Raw genomic sequence first — 23,196 nt, 5'->3', positions numbered from 1 at the left:
ACAAACTTGTGATTGTGCGGCTGCAACAACGGTTGATGCTTCCGCGGGTATAGTCGGAGAAACGTGAGCGGGCATCATTGCCCCCAGCGCTTCTGTGCGACTTGCGCCAACGGTTGGTGTAACTTGTGGGTTTTGTTGTGAAGTTACTTCCAATGTTGCATCTGCCATTGATGGATTTGATGGACTTGATTGCAAATCATTGTTACGTGTAGGACGTACCACTTCTGGGAGTTGTTTCTTATTTCTTAAGAACATGCACAACAAGAATCACAAGATTTTAACAAACTTCTAAGAAAAATGAATTTTTTGTTTGTTTTTTAAACAAAAGCACAAACAGTCCCACTGGACGTGCCAATCTGTTTACCTTGGTTTTTGGTAAACAACCGCTGGTTTCCAAAATGGTTTACTTGCAAGATCAACCAGTAAATCTTAGGACATATTGCGCTTGTGTTTTCCAGCAAATATGAATGTTCTTGATGTAAAATATGAATGTAATCGTCGGAATCAACAAGCGTCGAATCTGTTGAAGTAAATTGCTAGAAAGAACAAGTAAATTGCAAGGAATTTAAAGGGATAAACTTAAATTGCATAAATTGAATGTAAATTGGTACACAGATTCATACATTTGCAACTTGTTACTCGTTTCTCCTTGAATGTGGATAGTTTGAGTGTGTAAATTTTGTGTATGATTGAATTGTGACCCTTTTTCCTATGAAAAACTATTATTTATACTAAATAACTGCCTATACAGAAACGGTCGAATATAACTGCTAATAACTACTCCATACATCTTTTGAATTTCAAATGACATCTCTCGACAGTAACTGCTGCTTGGCTTGTTAATTCGACACCAACTTCTCTTCGATATCTTGCTTGCTTTGTCGAAGCTTCACCATCAAACGGCAAAATCTCTTTTAAGTCCATAAACTTGATCCAGTTTGTGAGTCGAACTCATTTAGTTCTCTTCAAAACCTAAGTCAAAGTTAATTGACTGCATTTATTGTAGCCTGTCGAAAATACAGGCTAACGGTCACTCCTACCATGAAGCTAATGTGTGTGCTGACGCGTTGGCTAATATGGGATGCGATCATGAGTCTATTTTGATTTTTTATGAGCATTGGCTGTTTTTTTTTTTGGAACGGCAAAATTTATTAAGACCGAAACTCTCGCAAGACGCAAAGAGACGGATAGGAAAAATACAAAGATGCCGCATATAGGCGTAACATCCACCCCAAAGCACAAAGATCACCTCATCCGAAAAAGAAACAACAAAACAAGCACCAAAATATATAACCAAACAGCCAGGCAAAAGCTATGGGTCTGAAATCTAATACATCACATTAAAATTCAAGCCCCTAGCTATCCCTAAACCAACACCAAAACAGTCCCAACTCATCTCCCATAACTTGAGCATTGGCTGCTCAAGTTCAATTACTGTATTTCGCTAATTTGTTGGGAATTGTCACCCTTAGACTGATTTCTATCTAGTTTTCTTGGGCTTCGAGCCTCTTTCTCTCCATAAAAATAAGATTGTTTTTTTTCCCACCATGTGTTTCTCACGCACCCTATGTAGTTCGGATTTTAGAAAATCCGAACAGCATAAAAACCTCATAAAACCTTCAAAAACACGTTGAAATAGTTTAGATTTTAGAATCCGAAAAGGACGCACGTGAACCTCATAGGGTGGGAAAAGTAATGGCCAAAAAATAAACTGAAAAGCACAAAAAAAATATTGAAAAGGAAAATTTAAACCGAAACCCAATTTTGTTTTATTGAAATTTGAAAACTTGAAACAAAAAACTACCCCAAACGCGGCCTTAACAATTACAAGTGATAATAAAAGTGAGCATTAAACAATTTAAATATGCTGCATTTAAGATGCATTCCTCAATACCCATTCCACTAAAGTTGATACACCAAATCCTGTTGCACAACGCTGCTTTTCATTCCACACAGGACCAGCCAAATCAATATGCATCCATTGAACCTTTTCATCAACAAACTGCAAAATCATAATTGTTTAGAAAATCACAACATAACAGACCTCCAGAAACATTTTCAATATCATGGATTGAAGGCTATTGTCTGTGACAAAGAAGAAGATACACCACTAAATAGTGAGAATGTCTTTTTGGAAATACTTAAAATGTATTTTTGGCATTCTTAAAATGCATTTCATTAATCCAAAATGAAAACATAAACCAATAAAAGTAAACGATCCTAATCCTAAATGTGCAGCAGGACTACATATAGAAACCCAAACAACTAAGCACATAGTATTGAGCTGTTTTTCCTAGTATCTAAATCAAGTCACAAATCATCCAATCCATTCCACGTGTAACAGAGTAGAGGGGAACACAAGCACTCATACATAGAAACACGAAAATGAGCATATCATTTAGATTATATGTAGCACTACCTGGTTGCAATGGAGCATTGTTAATGAGAAAGTCAATAAAATGATTAAGCACATACCTGCTTTAAGAAAAGAGCAGCAGTGATAGCACCACCTTGACGACCACCGGTGTTCAGCATATCAGCAACTCCTGATTTCATTGATTCCCAGTAACTTTCTTCCATTGGCATCCTCCATAGTTTCTCCCCGCTCACATCAGAAGCATCAAAAACTTCTTTAGCCAGGTCATCACTGGTTGTAAATGCACCTTTAGAAACATAGTTAGCATTAGTAATCAGCTGATAAATGAAACAGTTCATTGAATGGGATCAGCAATTTAAAACCAAAGTCCCAATATGGAAAAGCCACTATAATTGAGTATTTTCAAAGACGTCTCTTCCAGAGCTTAGGTCTTGTCTTTCCCCAAGAGATTACAATTTTTATGTTCCAATAGTATGGACTATACAACCATAGAAGAATAATTATGACTGAAAGTTATTTAATAACCATTTGACCACCAAAAAAGTCATGTGACTTTATGTTTTAATCTTAACCATTCATGATTTGATCATATGGTGAAGATTTTCTCTCTCATTCTCTTATAATAAGAATCCTCTCCATTATGTGAGAGTGAGCGGAGCAAGTCTTGAACAGACAACCGTATCGGATATGGAATTGGTGTCAAGTAAAGTCTATTTAAAATTAGTCACAACTTCATAATTGTTTTAAGGGCAAATTACATTGACCTCCCCTGAGGTTTCTTTAAATGACATATAGATCCCCTCTAGTTTTGAAAAAACAATCACCTCCCTTGTAAAGTAACACCGTTAACCTCCATTGTTTATTTTGAATACAAAGTTGGATTCCTCTCACTACATCACAACTCGACTCCATGTCTATGATTTTCATCAATTGTGTGATTAACCGTTCAATCTACCTTTCCATCACCAAATATGCTGAAATTTCCTCTTTCAATTCTCTGATTGTCTAATCTATGTATATAATATTGATTAAACAAACAAATGCAAAAAGGAAACAGAAAATTTAAGGGGACGAGGAATTAATCTTTCTCACAATTAAAAGGCATAAGAGGGTAGTTGATTTGGAATAATTAATCATAAGCTTATACGGCGTTCAGGGAGGAATTAAGCTGAAATAATTTTGTAATATAAGCTTTCTCACAAAAAATTCCAGCGTAATTTAATCTTCTCATAAAAAAATCCAAAATTAATCAGCTACCCCAAAATTAAACTTCCCCCAATAATTTCGCAAAGGAGATGGTTTAACCAACTCCTCCCTGAAGGAGTTGTCACCACAACACAACATGCCGCCAGAAGCTTCAACTTGCACATGCCTACAAAATCCAATCCATTATATATCACACCTATAACCTCTCAACACAAGCACCACTATCCACTATGGTGTCTTGAATTTCAAGGGAGTTTCTTTTTTCTGCACTATAGAAGGAAGCACCGTGACTTTCCAATCCAAACGTTCTGTTAATAGCTTAACAGAGTGCTAACGGCGTTCACTTGGAAGGGAGGTATATGTCATATGGATAAATAAATAAGGGAGGTTGATGTTAGGTTTTAAACTAGAGGGGGTTTGTATGTCATTTAAAGAAACCTCAGGGGAGGTCAATGTAATTTGCCCTTGTTTTAATCTTGACCATATCCATGGGTCAAGCATAACCCTGGTACTCATACAAATGACACTTTTCGGCACATTGTCACTCAAATCCATACATAAAACCTATACTTTGAAGCTCATGATTACCTGCAATTGAGGGTCCTAGAGCAATTATACATGCACCAGTTAATGTTGCCAGGTCAATTATCTGAAGAGCAGTAAACCAATATGTTAGCAGAGTTCTAAACCCATAGCAGTATATAGCGGCACTAGATGTTCATAAACATAAAAATCCAAATGTCAGTATTTGTTGTGTAAATCCTTTTAAACAGAACTGAACTGGAACCTCAATTCTTCCTTCTATTTCAACAGGACAAATTGGAATGGTTTTGAACATTTTCTCTAACTCTTAATAAAAATGAAATAATTAATTACCAAATTTATCAAACATGTGATAATAATTGTTAAACCAATCAATTAAGACTTTTGGGAATATTAGAAAGTTGTAGAAGGATGGCTGCAAACCTTATCCACACCTTGGTTACAAGCATACACCAGAGCATCAGCCAGAGTAAGCCTACCCTCAGCATCTGTGTTGTTAACCTGTACAATAGGATATGCTGACTTTATTAATTGTAACAAATCAGCAAGGCCAAAACTTGACTTCGGTGACTTTTTGTACAACAATTATTATACTTCTACCATTATATAAATCTATGCTGTCAAAACTTGAGTTCATTCACTTGCATTTGTATAAAATGTATTCATGCGATAGTGTGGGAAATATCACTAGCATAGATATGCAATTATACACTTAGAATGATTCTTCTACTTAAAGCTTGACAACATTTTAGTAGGCAAAAAAAAAATAACAGATTAACTCACATGTATCGAGTCATATAAAAAAATGGAAATTCCCCCGAGTCTTTTCAAATTAATACATCCTGGACATTGACAACGATGTTTGGACGACTTATACGAAAAGATGTGTGGGATAAGCTCATGTCTCAACAAGCCATGAACAGTACAACACTTCTCTGTTATGAACAATATAATCTAATGAAACTATCAGAAGTAGTAATTACATCTGTAACTTTTTTTTTTAATGATTTATCTCAAGTACATATCAGTATGGATCAATTATTTTAATGGAGCGACTGGAAAATCAATAATTTAAACTGAGAATTTAGTTATAAAAGTATATGAAAGTATATATCAGGTGAAATTGGGTTTAGGGTTTAGGGAGTAGTGTTGGTGTAAATAAGATCAGTGATTAGTCCTTTCTGTCATCATATGAAAACGTAATCATAATTCAGAGTCCTTATGTGTTTAACTTCCCTCCTGTATCAACAAACCTTACCATACGTTTTCTTACAAATAAATTGAAAAAGATCAGACAGTAGTGATTACAACAAAATCAAAATATGCAAAATAGGGAAAAACAAACGTCGTATTGCCATAAAGATAAACATAAACGCTCACCTCTATAGTTTTTCCATTGGAAGCTGTGACAATGTCTCCGGGTCTCATACCTGTTCCACTTATCATATTCTCACAAGCTGCAACTATAAAATGAACCTTCACATGCACAACATTTTGAACATGGATATAAGAACAACCCTATCCGTAACATTGGTGGAGGAAGATGCACTATACAACATAGGCATTCTACTACAACCAAATACACCAAAACAGTCAGCACAAACTGCTCACTACAACAAAATTCTGTTTTCATATTGCCATCAAAACCTTTATATTCAACAGTGAAATTAAGAAACAATTAAATATGGGAATCCCCCAATATGCACCCAAAAAAAGAGACAGTGGTGGACCCTATCACTTTTACCTGCTATAGCATGTTTTTGTAATTTTGTTTTTATTACTCCCTCCGTCCCTATATCTAAGCCCCCATTTGACTTTATTTTTGTCCCTAAATGTAAACCCCCTTTCAAATTACTAGATGCATTTATTATTTTTTTTCCTAAACATACCCCTAATTAATACTATTAACTTGTCTTAAAATATGAAAAGTTATATTTAATGCACATACAAACAAAGGACAATTTGGTAATATTAACACATAAAACAAACACATTAATTACACTGACAACATTTCTTAAGAAATGTGAAAAAGGCAATGGGTGGCTACATTAAGGGACGGAGGGAGTATATAATTAAAATTTTAACATAATGTTTTGTATAGAAGACCCATTGTTTCGAATCAGAACCTACAAGAAGATTCTTAACTCATCTTAAAGTAGGGAAAAGGAGAGAAGAATAATTTACATAGAAAACCAATATCAATTGATTGTATGCGAAGACTTTGAGTCTCAAACACTCATCTTAGGCTTTGTTTGCGAGTTTTGAGGGGAAGGAAAGGAAAGACTAAGGAGGGGAAGGGAAGGAAAAGGAGGGAAGGGAGAAAGGAGGGAAAACCTTCCCCTTGTTTGGGAGTTAAAGAAACCAACAAGGAAAGGAGATGGAGGGCTTATGTGATAATTTAACTATTTTACCATTTTTTCTCTTAAAATCAATACATTATGTTATACTTTGTAATTTATCTTGTAAATTATAAATGGAATTTTGAATTATTATGAGGAAAAAATTGTCAATTTGTATGTTTAAGCCCCAAAACCCCCAATTTAGGGAAACTTTATAATTGGACAAATGAAGCCCTTCAAAACCCCCCAAAACTTTTCCCTTGTTTTTTTAAAACTCCCAAATAAGGGTTTACCTCTCCATAAGCCTTTCTTTTCCCTCCCCTCCCCTCCAAAACCCAACTCGCAAACAAAGCCTTAAGGTTCTAAACTTTTTCATGGCTAGTTACTTTTATCATTTATTGTTCACGTATATAAACACAAATCACAACAGGCGAGCTATTCAGTGGAGCCGCCTACAAGGATCTCCAAGAATACTCTTAAGACTTAAATGAAAATACACTTTTCAGCCTAGATTCAGACTCCAATAAATGCCTCCTAAGTTTCCCTTTTAATAGTCCTCAATTTGCTGACTTAATGGGCCACTTGTTGGTCACTCAAACCCATTAAGTTGTGATCAAGAGCCTCCCACAGGTTGTCTGGTACGGGTACGGTCGCGTGAACCAGGTTGCAGCTCGTCCGTACAGGGCGCGTGAAGCTGAGACATGCTTTTAGAGACGTTGGTTATTCGGGACACGTGGAATCGGAGCATATGTAGCTTATGTCACTATGTTCTGTGGCAGGTCATGTGACACTTGAATGGGACCCCAAAAATCCGATCTACATAGCCCAATTGAGGGCAAACTTGGCATGGTTGGTATGACTTGAACAGTCAAGCTAATGCTGAGTGAGATCTTGCTAGAAGAGGTGAGCTGGCATGACTTGATCAGAGTGGCATCTTGCAAGTCACTCAAATCAAGATATTACGAGCCACATGATATGATCGTCTATACCAGTCTACAATCCACCAAGCGTCAAGCCTGTTAAGGCGTAGACGTTTGTTTTTTTATCCAGTCGACCCATACCAGTCCAATTATGAAAAACAAGATTCTTAACTCTTCCAATGTTATGGTAATGAAAGAAAAAGAGCATGGTAAGTTAGTAAAGGTGAAAAGAAGATTCCTAATCCTTCCAATATTTATGGTAATTGTACCTTAGGATTTTGAATCACAGAAATGGATCAGCAAGATCATTATAGAGAAAATCTCAAGCAACTAGAGCAAACCGATAATTGAGTTTAAAAGCAACAAAAGAAAATTGATTGGAGTTTGACGTGAGTTTTTCTTGGTTTGACTCCAAGACTTTGCCACACAAGATTGTTGACCAGTGTGGAGACTTGTGGGATGGTGAAGATATGTAGTAAAGATTATGATGACACAGAGCCAGATTGTGTCAAAAATCATTTTCAAAGACCCGCATTTTTTATTATATATTAATAAAATATATTACAAATGCCTGCTATGGCAGGTAAAAATGAAAGGGTTAAGGGTCCACTGCTGCACCCCTTTTTTGTGCCGCATACTAGGGGCTCCATTAAATTATGACTTAAATATTTTCTCTCCTTACATACATGAGATGAACCAACCACCAAGTAGTCAAGAAAAGGCTCTTAACAATACTTTAAAGTCAGAAGGATGTAATTAAACTTAAATACTATTCTTTGAAAACTTAGAAGGATAAATTTAAATCAATAATTTTGAAGTTAGAAGACAACAGAAAACATGCACAAATCAATAAATTTAGCCACTGCATATTGGTTGAAATGGCAAGGAGATTCATTATCCTTAAGTGAAATCTTGGGTTCTAATTTCTGGAATAGAAAGATTGGTAAAGGTCTGATAGAACCCAATTGAGGAATGAAAGTCCAAATGGTCAAATTGCATATCAGCAGAAGAGGCCGACGATTTGGAATGATTGATGATGTGGCAGAGAGTGGAATTCAGTTATAATGGGTAGCAGAGAACGGTACATTAGGATATTCATCCTTTAGCAGTTATCTTTCACTTTCAGGAACAATACACTTTTTAATTTCCATATGCTTTTCTTCCATTTACTGTTTCTATAATTTGAGGTTCACATCAAGGTCTAATCTAACTTTTGAGGATTGAGAGTCTCTGACCAAAAAATATTCTTTGAAAAGGAAAAAATATACAGGGTAATTTAAATAACAGACCTCCACTCCAAGAGGTTTGATTTGACCAATAGCCTTTGCTGCTCCAAAAACCGCAGCTGATCCACCCATATCAAATTTCATGAGCTCAATCATACAGCCAGGTCCTGTCTTTATATTGTAGCCACCACTAACACAATAACAAAAAGAAAATATAACAACAAAGAAAATTTAGTACTATCATGTCAATAACTCATAAGTAAAAGAAAGAAATTTTACTAACCCTTATTTATCAATCTAGGCAACAAATTTCACAATCTAAACTAAAAACTAGGCGCATTTCATTTTTTATGTATCGTGCAATTGCCTATCGCTTCCAACCCATCAAGTTATCAATAGATTGAAATTGAAACAACCAACAATATGACCTTCATGTAACTATTACGATTTGAAAAGACGTAACATAAAATGTAAAGTGCAATTCAGATGGTATGGAGCCTGAGCCTCACAAAGCAGGTGAAGAGCAACTATTTGACAATAAATTTAAGCATCAAGGGACTGCTAGTATTAGAGAAAAACTGATCAATTGTTGATTTAAAAGGAGAAGCGCAATTCATACAGTAAGGATCTTGTACCTTGTAAAGTTAATACATTGAATTAATAAACCATGTACAGAGAATTGAATTATGTGAACACATGTAGTTAAATAGTAGATCTGCGGTGCAATGGGCTGTACAGATTGATATATGACTCTTAAAAAAGGTACTATTCATAAATAGCATATCTACAACAATAAGGCCCTCAAACCTATGGTGGTAGGCGCAATTTAACAGTTGTGGCATCGGCGCATCGCAGATTGAAGGTCCGCCATATCAGTCATTATTAGATAAGGACACAATAGAACCTATTGAGCCGCACAGTGGGAGGGACCCTAAAAATCCAAAAATAACCTTAAAATGAGAATTTACAGAGAGGAGCTAAGGTCTTTTCGGAATTTCGCAGACAAACTGGCTTAAGGGACAAAAATAAATCGTGTGATGCTTTCATCCCAGGATTTCTTCTGTTTCGTTTCTTTTTTCACTTCAGACTTTTGGTTTGCTATTATCTATTGCACTTGACTTTTATTGGTTTTTACTTGTATGTTTTGCTTAATATATGATATTGAATGTAGTTATGAACATCAGTGTCAACAATCTCAGATAGCAGCTGACCCAAAAATGCTATAGTGTGACAGCTGACCAGGGAGAGAATGAAAAATGAAAACAAGAGTAAGATAGAGTGAGTGAGGAGTCAAACATTCTAATGTTTTGTAATTGCAAAATCCAAAAGTACCCCTGGCAAAAGCAATAACCTTCGAATTTGGAAGGGTTTTTTCATTTTGAATTTTAAACATATTCTAAGGTGTGGCGCTATAACTGCCGCAACATCAGCTATTTTGGCCATAACACTAAACCGCTCCTGTACTTCATTTTGTGATATACCATTACAGCGTTTTTATACTTGGCTTCGATGTACCCCTATCTGGGTGGGGTTGACAACTATGCATCAAACTAAATTATAGTTTCGAAATATCATAAAAGTTTATGGTCCAGTAGTTTATCATTCTAATTGGTAATAAAGTAAGACAACACTAATAGTTTCTAGAAATATATGGTGCACCAAACTCTTCAATGGATAAACCATGCAAAACCACGCCACTATCAATACTCGATACTCAAGCATGGTCACTACCCTAACAAGTGTCAAGTGTCTATCTGTGTAAAATTTCATTAATGAAAAACATTTCTGACCATAACATTGTTTCAAACAAAGAAGAAAGACAAGCAGTCTACCAAGCATTGTATAAACACAGATGAATAGGTTGGGTTTTGGCTAATTTAATTACCTGTCAAAAGTCAAACCTTTTCCGACTAATGCCAACTTGACATTGACAGGTCCAGTTGGTGGTTTATAACACAGATGAATAAACTGAGGAGGATTTGCTGAGGCTGCAGCAACAGCCAGATAGGATCCCATATTCAATTCCTTACACTGCTCAGCATCCAATACTTTGGCAGTGAAAACATCACTATATGTTGAAGCTATCTTAGATGCTTCTTCTGCCAATACTCCTGTGGAAAACAATTCATAAAGATAAGATAAATTATCAGAAATGCAGAAGTATATTAGGATTTGGCCAAATCTCTTATTCTTTGTTGGTGGTATATTCAAGTAGTTACAACGATCCGCAGAATATTCCTCAATATTTCCCAGCTCTCTATAACCAGCGCCCCTCCTTCTCCTTTCCACGTAATTCACATACAAACATAACTGATTATGATACAGGGTAATTAATTAATCCTATTCTTTCCATCTTCTTTTCCTTTCCTTGTTCTACAAACTACGAGATGATCCAATAAAATTCTCCATTCAACTTTTAATCATAAACAATTACATACATGTGTGAAATATAAACTTAGAGATAATGCAAGCCTTATGAACCATACAGACATGCAAAAACTAATGAAAACCAACAGTTACAACCCATCGAATATAAAACACTTGTTTAATCATATGAAAACACAGTTCTTGTCAAACCCTTACTGATTCAAATAAACTATCAAGTTCAGCAAATTCTCGATTCTAAAGCAAATTTGTATGCATGAATCTGCACCTGGTTTTGGCTTCAAAGAACATAGTTTCCACCAAATTTATTGAGTACTTTGAAATGATGAGAAAAATCAGTAGCAAAAAACAAAACAGTGAGATTTTCAAGTTACAAACTCTTGCACGATTAGATTTAAAATTGATTACTATGTGGGCTAACCTAAACTCTGAAGTTCGATAACCTCCCAAACAAACAAGCAGGTATTTTGTGAGGGTATAACTAAAAGTTATATACAATATGAGAAGTTTAATACGAAGTTACCTACCTGGTGTGAGCACATTAGGCGGAGAATTTACAAGCTCCCGTCCAAGAATGATTCCAGAAGATACATCTCCTGCATACTTAAGTTTCTTCTCGAATTCAGGCCCTGTTCCAAGACCAATAATATCAAGTGATTTAAGGGCCGGTTTCTTCTTGGACTCGGACTTGAATCTATTATCCTCAAATGTTCCCACGACAGTCCCAGTGGCGATTGCAGAAGCAATGTTAGGGGCAGTGAGTCCTTGAGAAGTGGGTAGAACAACGACAGCAACATCGGCAGCCTGAGCGAAGTTAGCTGCAGAAGCAACAGACTCACCGAGGGTTTTAAATGCGGCAGTAGAGGAAGCAGATGAGCCGAGGCCAATCAAGGCGAGTCTCTTGGATCCAAGTCCAGCAGCAGGTGTAATTCGGAGAAGCGTTGATTGTCCGAGTTTTCCAGTGAAGTCCTCTTCGGACGAGGCTTCACCTAATAAACCGCCTAATTTAGAGTCTAGTGTTCTCAATATCTGATTCTGGAATTTCAACTCTTCGTCTCTAGTAACATCTTTTTCCGTCACGGCAACTGCTAATAGGTCCCCTTTCCATTCCGCCACATCAGTATCAGTATCCTTCGCTGCAAAAGATATCTTCATTTTCACAAACACTAATAAGTGAGTGTTGGCATGCATTGCATTGTATTGCATTTGTAGGAATATAATAATTAGAAACAAACAAATCTTCGTGAGTTTAGCTCTGTTGATAGGGATATTGCATGGTATATGCGGGGCCGAGGTTCAAACCTCGGACACCTCACTTCTCCACATTTAAACTGTGCGAGCTCTAACAACTAGGCTACTTGACTAAAAAAAGAAACAAACGCACGGACCTTGGGGGTTTCAGTGTTGGCGGGGTGAGTGAAGCCAAGAGTGGCGCGAGGAGGCATAATGAGGTTGCGGACAGGTACTTCGCGGGTCAAACAAAGATGGCGTAGCGGTGATGAAACTGACCTTAGACCGAGTCTTCTTCTGATGAAGAGACGAGAAGAGGAGAATGAGGAAGAAAATACAAGTGAAGTAGTGAGAATAGTAGATGAGGAGGCTGCACCTGACATTTTTTGTTGCGATACACGATGATATCTTATACCAATTCTGTATTTATTTATCCTATCATGTCATGTCCAAATGTTCCGTTCTCTCACAAAAATTTTCTGCAAATATTGTTAAAATTGTTCTAATAAATTTATATCTTGTGCAAATTTGCATCTACTATTAAGACATTCTAATAAGTTGTATTAAAATTTGTGTATTTTATATTAAATATATACATTTTTAATAATTAATTGTTGTTGTCCTTCAAAAGAAAAATAATTGTTGTTTTTTCAAAAAAAAGTTGTTATTTTTAGTTGTTTTAATATGTGTACATTTTCCTTAAAAAAAAAGTGCACATCTGAAATAATATTGCACGTAATTCCAAAGTGTAGGTCCTGCATTGATTTCATTTAATAAAAGAGTGAGTGCTAGAGAGAGTGCTCAAAAGAGAATGTTGCTAGCATTTCTCTTAGACAAATATATTGACAAAATATATTATTAATGTATTATATTAAATTGTTTTTGAAATGGCAGTTTAAATTAAACCTTCGAAAATTAAAAATCAAATAATTATAAATTTTGTATGGACAAGGTTGAAATTGGCATCTTCTTGCCCAATTTCTTTGAAAACAACCTCAAAAACAAGCAAGGTTGTAACAGCCCGATTTTCGCTAGTTTTTATTTTATTATTTATTTATGTGTGATATAAGTGCTCTTATGTGATTATTTGCCTCTGTGTGTATTTTTGGTTGGGAATTGTAGAATTCGGTGTAGAAGGGTATTTTAGTCATTTTGGACTTAGGGGCATTTTGGTCATTTTGAGAGTAGGGGTAATTTTGTAATTTTGGATGAGGATTATTTTTAATGTTTAGTAGGAGTATTATTTTACCAAGTTACTAGAGAGGGTGTAGTAATTATTTTAATTAACATTAAGTGACCGTTAGTGTTATAATTTACCATTAAGTGAGTAGTGACATTTTGGGTGTTAGAATAGAAATGGGTTAGGCCCATTAAGGTTTAAGAGATAAGCCCAATTGAGTAGAGCTAGTATATAAACTCTAGTTGTTGGTAACACTAGGTTTTACAAACATTATTCATTTCATTTCATTTGGGAAGAGAAGAGATAGAGACTAGAGGCAACAACAACAACAAGGGTTAGAAGGCAAAGAGGGGATTCAACATCTAGGAGCAAAATTGAGGCTTTTGGGTTAGAGAATCTTGGTGTTAGAGGTAAGAGGGTTAGATTTCAACCATAATTCACATCTTTTTCTCTTTACCCATTTTTGTGAAATTGATGAATTGAACCTAATTGTTGTTAAATTCGTGCATACTTGTTGCTGTTATGTTTAAGAGCATGTTTTATATGATAATTGAATGTTAGTATGTGAATTAACATGTTTAAATGCATAGTTGTTGGTGCTTTGTGTTCTTGAGCAAAATTGATGAAAAATGAAGTTGTGATGTTGAATTGTGCATGAATTTGTGTTCATTAGTTGTGGTTGATGGTTGTTGAACTGTTAGAATCAAATTGGTGTGACTGGAATCGTTATTTATGGATTCATGAGGAGATTTGTGGTTATGTTGGTGTTTTTGAGAAAATTCATGATTTTGATGAAATAAGCCCAATTGTTGTTTCTAATGCATGATTCATGTTTGTTTAAGTGTATTGGACCTATTTTGACCCATAAACACTTTCTGGAAGTTGATTTGGGAGTTGGGGGTTTGAAAATTGGGATTTTGGGCAAAAATGGTGTGAAAACCCGAAACTTCTGCAGTATTTCACAAGAACGGCGCTAATAGCGAAACTGTCTGGACAAGTTTCGCTAATAGCGAAAATTTCGCTAATAGCGAAATTGTCTGGCAATTTCGCTAATAGCGCAGATTTCGCTAATAGTGAAATTGCCCAGAAACAGTTTTCTGTTTTGATTGTTTTGAGCTTTGGGGGACCAATCCAATACTTCTAAAATGTTTCTTTGGACATAATTAACATCTGTTTACACCTTTAATCCTACTGGAACATGATTTGAGTTGGTTTGGACTTGAATTTGTGAAAATCGTCTAACTTTTGTAAAAACGGTCCAAACGTCAATTTTTCCAAAAACTCGTTTCCTCCAGAAATTGAAGTGGGATTAGAGTTGTATACGGTTTATATGATTTTTAATGTGATTGGTTCTATCAAGTTTGAACTTGTTTTGCTTTGAAAATGGAAAATTTTGTGAAAAGTGAAAAAGTGCGACGAACTTTGTGATTTTTATGAATTCGTCGGATTTGGCCGATGAAATGCTTACGTATCCTCTACTGCACACACATGTGGACTGTGAGCATACAAGGCATAGGCTATTGAGCTTGTTTACTTGGTTTTGAATTAATTGTTCAATTAATTTTAAGTTATGACTTGGAGAGACGAACTTGACTAAAGATGACTTTTGAGAACCAATTGATTGTGAATCCTTTATGGAGAATTGTTATATGGTATGTGAAGATGATTGGTGGTGTAATTATGTGACAACTTTATGTTGTGTGATTTTTGAATGTTGTTGGTGATTGTATATATGATATATTAGTGGTGAATTATTGATGATTGCATATATACATGTATTGGTGATGGTGAGGTGATTATTGTTTGTGTGAACATATGCATTTGTAGTTGAGTCATATGTTCATGCATTCATGACTGATGGTGGTGGATTTTATATCCAAGACTGATGGTGGCGGATTTTATATCCAATTGAGGTGAGTACGATGTTTTTGTTGCATCGAAGGTGACGACCTTGAGGTGATTTGGTACCACATGCATCTAGATGAGTCTAGAATCATTGCATCAACTGTTGGTGGATTGAATTGCATTTGCAAGGTGTTTGATGATAGTTTTGATAACTGTACTTGTGAATTTGATTATTGATTGTTAATTGTTGATTGACAAGGTGAAATGGTATATGTGTATGATACACTTGTGGAGATGAACTTGGAATGATAATATGCATGAGTTGAGATTACTTGTGAATAATATGTATGAATTGCTATTCTTGAATATATCCTTTCATTTCCAATGTTCATAATAAATGTTTTTCGTGGATTATGATGATGTAATGTTAACCCTCTGTAGTTTACCACCTACCTTCCTGTATGGACGGGTAGATGGAGTGCAGGATGCTTAGTTGTTGCTTGTTGATGCCGAGGAGTGAAGTTCCTCTTTTTCATGCAAGTGTCTAGATTAGGGCTCTGATCTAGGATAGTCCTTGCATGTTGTTTATTTGACTTTGTATTTGGGAGTTGTGGAGATATTCTGTTATTTGAGATTTGGAGAATACATTTGTATTATGTTTGGAGATCCAGAGATTTTTATGAATTTATCTGTTTGTTCCGCTGCTATGTTGTGTAATATGATTTTTATGCATGTATGATTTGTGGTTTATTCGGAGACGTAACATCTATTTCTAGAATATTTCTGATATATTCGCGCGTTTTACCGCTTAATAGAAATAGGGTGTTACAAAGGTCATGTCATCATATTGGATGCAGATCATCTGAGTCTTTGAGGGAACAATCAGTCTCCAGTCTGCGACACATCCTCGTCTGGCAGTGATATCAAGTTTTACGAACTCTTACCCATCTTGACTTGAAACATGGATGAAGAAAATGAATCTGACTTAGTCAAATTCATCCTTTCAAAATAATTCAATTGAAAAGGTGTTAGTATTTGATAAAAAGAGGGGTTATAGCAAGTTTAGTCTAGGCTGATATTTCATGAAAATGACAATCAGGTCGGAAGAAAAAGCAGTGGCGCCTGCCAACCATTACATTATGATAAAATCAAAATAAATTACATTTGATAACAAAACTTACACTCTCCCTTTACAGCAATTAAAAACGAATATTGTCGTCACAGATTAGCATACAAGGAACCATAAAGACCTTATACGATGCTAGGAAAGGGATCCTACCCCTCTCCATGTCATTCCTAAATATGCATAGTCATGTCAAATATCAATGTTCTTGTCATTCCTGAAGAAAAAAAACTTGAAGCAAAAAGAGATATGGCTCTGTTTGGTAAACCCAAAAAAAGAGTTTTTAGCTCTTAGCTTTTAGCTAGGGGTGGCAAAACGGGTCTGACCCGCCGGGCAGGCCCGTTTGGCCCGCTATTTTTGGCGGGTTGAGTCGAAGTTTTGAACTCGCTTTATATAGTTGGCTCGACTCGTCTCGTCTCGTTAAAATACGGGGCGGGCACGGGGCGGGGCAGGCTGTAACGCCCTCCTTTTTATTTAATTATTTTAATTAGTTTTAGAATATATTTATATGATTGGTATGATTTACATGATTTATGTGATATTTTCTTATGTTATATGTTGGTATTTACTAGCATAATATAATTGTTATTTGGTGTAGAAATATATTTGTTATTTGTTATAGATATATTTGTTATTTGGTGTAGAAATATATTTGTTATTTGTTATAGATATATTTGTTATTTGGTGTAGAAATATATTTGTTATTTGTTAGAGATATATTTGTTATTGGTGTATTATTATTATTAAGTGGGGGAGAGATATATTTAATTTAGAAATAAATAAGATTATGAGGAATAGAGTAGTTTTGAGGTGTAAGAGAAATAAGAAGGGGGTTAGAATAGAAAGAAGAATAAGTTGTTGGGCCAAAATAGATTTAGGAAGAGCGTTTAGTATTATAAATAGAGAAGCTTAGGTTAGAAAGAGTTTACCGGAAACCGTTTTTTGGAAAAGAGGAGAATAAGAAAGAAGAGAAGAGGAGAGAAAAGTCAAGAGAAGAGGAGAAGACCTTAGGAAAGAAGAACGCTGCCGCTGATTCAAGAATTAATCTAAGGTAAGGGTGAGACTATCTTTCACTAATATTAGGTCTGTGAATCATTAGATTGCATCTAACATGCTTTAGGATGAGTTTGTGAGATTATGAGAAATTAGGGTTGTATGAACATGTGGGTAGTGAAGGGTTTTGATTCTATTATTCTTTTTCGTGATCTTTTAATTAATTCATGTTAAATCCGTGCTATAATTTGCTGCTGTGATTTTTAGTATGTGATTATTTGTGAATATGTGATGTCGATATGCTAAATTCATGTTCTCTTATGTTGTTATAATTAATAGGGAATAATATTTGTTAAATTGTATTCTCTACGTGGCTAAAACTATGTTGTTCCCTCGAGTGTGTGAATATGACGAGATTGTGAAATTAGATTCAGTGATGAGAAGCTAAGAAGTGGCCGATCAATGTGAAAGAGAAAATTATGCTACGACAATTGAAGAAAAGTAGAGTAAATTGGATTTATAGATGGCACGTTACAGTACTAGAAATCTTAACAAATTAGATCCAATTAAAATAGGAAAAGAAAAAGGGAAGGTACAAGGTATATTATTATTATAAAAAAAATAGTGCTGCCATGCTAGAACATATAGGAATGGGTTTCTAAATAGCATTCTTATACTGGTCCTGTTAAGTGATATTATTATTCTATGTTTATAGTATAGTAGGCTTCATAGTTTTATAGTGATTACAGGAAGAGACTCGCCGAACATTAAGGAATTAGCAAAAGCTAGCATAGCCTAGACACTATGTTAACCTCTTCTTGTATTTATTGGATTCATAAGTAGATGATACGAACAAAAATATAATTATATACCGATGCTTCAAGACAATTTTGACAAATTTAGTTTAGAGAATTAATTTGATTCTCACGTATTGATCAGATGTGATCAGTTGTGTTATTTGATGATGTGTAATTGTTGAGTTGTTTAACTAAGTTTAAATATTGATTATCTGACTAAGTGTAATTTGTGAATTATTTGAAGATGGGTAATTGATGTGGTATTTAACGAAAAGTAATTGATGACTTATTTGACTATATGTAATTTGTGAATTATTTGAAGATGTGTTATTTGAAGATGTGTGCTTTAAAGATGTGTTATTTGAAGATGTGTGCTTTAAAGATGTGTTATGTAAAGATATGTTATTTGAAGATGTGTGATTTGAAGATGTGTTATTTATGATGCTTATGATGATGCGATGTTTAAGATGTTGTTGATTATCATTTGATGTTGTTGTACTATGATGCTGATATGAGATGAATTATTTATATGCTGCATATACTGCTGAGTCTTATTTAAGATGTAAATGTCGGTCTAAGTCAAAGAGTTGTAAGATGTTCATGAAGTTTCTAAGACGTAAGATGTTGAGTCCATGCATACTCATTTATAGATGAGGGCTCATGCCCTGGAGCTTTTGCTCAACCACGACGATGGAGCTTTTGCTCAAACACGACGATGGAGCTTTTGCTCAACCACGACGATGGAGCTTTTGCTCAAACACGACGATGGAGCTTTTGCTCAACCACGACGATGGAGCTTTTGCTCAACCACGACGATGAGGGCTTATGCCCTAGGAGTATATTTATGCTCAACCACGATGATGAGGGCTTATGCCCTAAAATGGTACCACATGCATTTGCATTTTCATGATGATCAAAGATGGTTTAAGACGTTAAGAGTTGCATAGTCGAGTCTAGATGCATTGTCAGGTCAAGTTGTTAAGATGTCAAGTTATCGAGATGTTAAGATGTCAAGTTGATGAGCTATTAATGAAGTGCTTTATGAATGATTATGATGCTTAAGATGATGAATGATTATGATGTGTATGATGATTGATTACGAAGTTGCTTATGATGATTGATTATGAAGTTGTTTATGATAAGATGCTATGTGATTTATGATAAGATGCTATGTGATTTATGGTATGATGCTATGTGATTTATGATATGATGCTACATGTTTACTAATGATGATATGTGATGATGTATGTGATATTATTGATAATATAAGATGAAGTATATGACTAATATAGGAAGAATAGTGACACTAGTTAAGAAAGTTTAAGTTGTTAGATATGATTAATGAATTATAAGATGTTTAAGTTGTTGAATGTACTTTATATGATTTATATGCTTTATATTATTGTTTGAGAAATCTCACCCCTCTGCTTGGAAATGTTGCTCTTCGTATGGGTAACTTGCAGGTAACCAGGATTAGTTGCGGTCGTGAGTGGACTCCTCACAAGTGTGTCTTAGGTGCTCTGATACGTAACGGGATGGGATTATGTCTTTACTTTCTGTTCCTTACGTATTACTTTATGAATCTTTCAAGAATTGATGTTGAACTAAGTTTTATGAAATTTTATATTGAGGCCCTTGTGCCAAAGATTATTTAAGTTGTCAAACTATTCCGCTGCGAAGTTTTAAAGATTATGTTGTTATATTTTTGAAGGATAAATTATTATTCCATTTACGTTTTTTTAAGAAATGTGACATTCCGTTTTATGATGAAAAACTCTGATTTTATTTAAGAAATTTTTACGTTGGGAAAACGGGGTGTTATAATTGGTATCAGAGCAGGTCGGTCCGTTCGGCCAAGTAGAAGAGTCGTTGTGTCGTGTCGTCATGTTTTCTAGTTAGTAGTTATGTTTTATTATGCGATCATGTTTAACTGACTAACATTGATGTGGTTTTGTGATTTGTTTGAAGAAACAATAATTAAATTTATTTTCTCTTGTGCTTGAATTTCGAGGACGAAATTCTTTTAAGTTGGGGAGAGTTGTAACGCCCTCCTTTTTATTTAATTATTTTAATTAGTTTTAGAATATATTTATATGATTGGTATGATTTACATGATTTATGTGATATTTTCTTATGTTATATGTTGGTATTTACTAGCATAATATAATTGTTATTTGGTGTAGAAATATATTTGTTATTTGTTATAGATATATTTGTTATTTGGTGTAGAAATATATTTGTTATTTGTTAGAGATATATTTGTTATTGGTGTATTATTATTATTAAATGGGGGAGAGATATATTTAATTTAGAAATAAATAAGATTATGAGGAATAGAGTAGTTTTGAGGTGTAAGAGAAATAAGAAGGGGGTTAGAATAGAAAGAAGAATAAGTTGTTGGGCCAAAATAGATTTAGGAAGAGCGTTTAGTATTATAAATAGAGAAGCTTAGGTTAGAAAGAGTTTACCGGAAACCGCTTTTTGGAAAAGAGGAGAACAAGAAAGAAGAGAAGAGGAGAGAAAAGTCAAGAGAAGAGGAGAAGACCTTAGGAAAGAAGAACGCTGCCGCTGATTCAAGAATTAATCTAAGGTAAGGGTGAGACTATCTTTCACTAATATTTGGTCTGTGAATCATTAGATTGCATCTAGCATGCTTTAGGATGAGTTTGTGAGATTATGAGAAATTAGGGTTGTATGAACATGTGGGTAGTGAAGGGTTTTGATTCTATTATTCTTTTTCGTGATCTTTTAATGAATTCATGTTAAATCCGTGCTATAATTTGCTGCTGTGATTTTTAGTATGTGATTATTTTTGAATATGTGATGTCGATATGCTAAATTCATGTTCTCTTATGTTGTTATAATTAATAGGGAATAATATTTGTTAAATTGTATTCTCTACGTGGCTAAAACTATGTTGTTCCCTCGAGTGTGTGAATATGACGAGATTGTGAAATTAGATTCAGTGATGAGAAGCTAAGAAGTGGCCGATCAATGTGAAAGAGAAAATTATGCTACGACAATTGAAGAAAAGTAGAGTAAATTGGATTTATAGATGGCACGTTACAGTACTAGAAATCTTAACAAATTAGATCCAATTAAAATAGGAAAAGAAAAAGGGAAGGTACAAGGTATATTATTATTATAAAAAAAATAGTGCTGCCATGCTAGAACATATAGGAATGGGTTTCTAAATAGCATTCTTATACTGGTCCTGTTAAGTGATATTATTATTCTATGTTTATAGTATAGTAGGCTTCATAGTTTTATAGTGATTACAGGAAGAGACTCGCCGAACATTAAGGAATTAGCAAAAGCTAGCATAGCCTAGACACTATGTTAACCTCTTCTTGTATTTATTGGATTCATAAGTAGATGATACGAACAAAAATATAATTATATACCGATGCTTCAAGACAATTTTGACAAATTTAGTTTAGAGAATTAATTTGATTCTCACGTATTGATCAGATGTGATCAGTTGTGTTATTTGATGATGTGTAATTGTTGAGTTGTTTAACTAAGTTTAAATATTGATTATCTGACTAAGTGTAATTTGTGAATTATTTGAAGATGGGTAATTGATGTGGTATTTAACGAAAAGTAATTGATGACTTATTTGACTATATGTAATTTGTGAATTATTTGAAGATGTGTTATTTGAAGATGTGTGCTTTAAAGATGTGTTATTTGAAGATATGTTATTTGAAGATGTGTGATTTGAAGATGTGTTATTTATGATGCTTATGATGATGCGATGTTTAAGATGTTGTTGATTATCATTTGATGTTGTTGTACTATGATGCTGATATGAGATGAATTATTTATATGCTGCATATACTGCTGAGTCTTATTTAAGATGTAAATGTCGGTCTAAGTCAAAGAGTTGTAAGATGTTCATGAAGTTTCTAAGACGTAAGATGTTGAGTCCATGCATACTCATTTATAGATGAGGGCTCATGCCCTGGAGCTTTTGCTCAACCACGACGATGGAGCTTTTGCTCAAACACGACGATGGAGCTTTTGCTCAACCACGACGATGGAGCTTTTGCTCAACCACGACGATGAGGGCTTATGCCCTAGGAGTATATTTATGCTCAACCACGATGATGAGGGCTTATGCCCTAAAATGGTACCACATGCATTTGCATTTTCATGATGATCAAAGATGGTTTAAGACGTTAAGAGTTGCATAGTCGAGTCTAGATGCATTGTCAGGTCAAGTTGTTAAGATGTCAAGTTATCGAGATGTTAAGATGTCAAGTTGATGAGCTATTAATGAAGTGCTTTATGAATGATTATGATGCTTAAGATGATGAATGATTATGATGTGTATGATGATTGATTACGAAGTTGCTTATGATGATTGATTATGAAGTTGTTTATGATAAGATGCTATGTGATTTATGATAAGATGCTATGTGATTTATGGTATGATGTTATGTGATTTATGATATGATGCAACATGTTTACTAATGATGATATGTGATGATGTATGTGATATTATTGATAATATAAGATGAAGTATATGACTAATATAGGAAGAATAGTGACACTAGTTAAGAAAGTTTAAGTTGTTAGATATGATTAATGAATTATAAGATGTTTAAGTTGTTGAATGTACTTTATATGATTTATATGCTTTATATTATTGTTTGAGAAATCTCACCCCTCTGCTTGGAAATGTTGCTCTTCGTATGGGTAACTTGCAGGTAACCAGGATTAGTTGCGGTCGTGAGTGGACTCCTCACAAGTGTGTCTTAGGTGCTCTGATACGTAACGGGATGGGATTATGTCTTTACTTTCTGTTCCTTACGTATTACTTTATGAATCTTTCAAGAATTGATGTTGAACTAAGTTTTATGAAATTTTATATTGAGGCCCTTGTGCCAAAGATTATTTAAGTTGTCAAACTATTCCGCTGCGAAGTTTTAAAGATTATGTTGTTATATTTTTGAAGGATAAATTATTATTCCATTTACGTTTTTTTAAGAAATGTGACATTCCGTTTTATGATGAAAAACTCTGATTT

At 34.6% G+C, this 23,196-nt stretch overlaps 1 protein-coding gene across 1 annotated transcript; it reads right to left on the bottom strand.

Annotated features, from left to right (window-relative positions):
• Positions 1-1,745: 1,745 nt before the first annotated feature.
• On the bottom strand, positions 1,746-12,629 carry LOC146946795 (leucine aminopeptidase 1-like). Its single transcript, XM_085744682.1, has 9 exons — positions 12,385-12,629; positions 11,524-12,145; positions 10,497-10,722; positions 8,675-8,801; positions 5,507-5,602; positions 4,550-4,627; positions 4,172-4,232; positions 2,476-2,663; positions 1,746-2,002 (listed from the first exon to the last, which is right to left on the bottom strand). The coding sequence occupies exons 1-9, from the start codon at positions 12,607-12,609 to the stop codon at positions 1,874-1,876; spliced, it is 1,752 nt and encodes a 583-aa protein (XP_085600808.1). The 5' UTR covers positions 12,610-12,629; the 3' UTR covers positions 1,746-1,873.
• Positions 12,630-23,196: the final 10,567 nt, after the last annotated feature.

The sequence above is a fragment of the Medicago sativa genome, chromosome 2, assembly GCF_051527215.1.
Source record: "Medicago sativa cultivar Bolivia chromosome 2, Bolivia_mono, whole genome shotgun sequence".
NCBI lineage: Eukaryota > Viridiplantae > Streptophyta > Magnoliopsida > Fabales > Fabaceae > Medicago > Medicago sativa.
The sequence above is the reverse complement of the archived record's forward strand: the minus strand, read 5'-3'. Positions and strand labels throughout refer to the sequence as shown.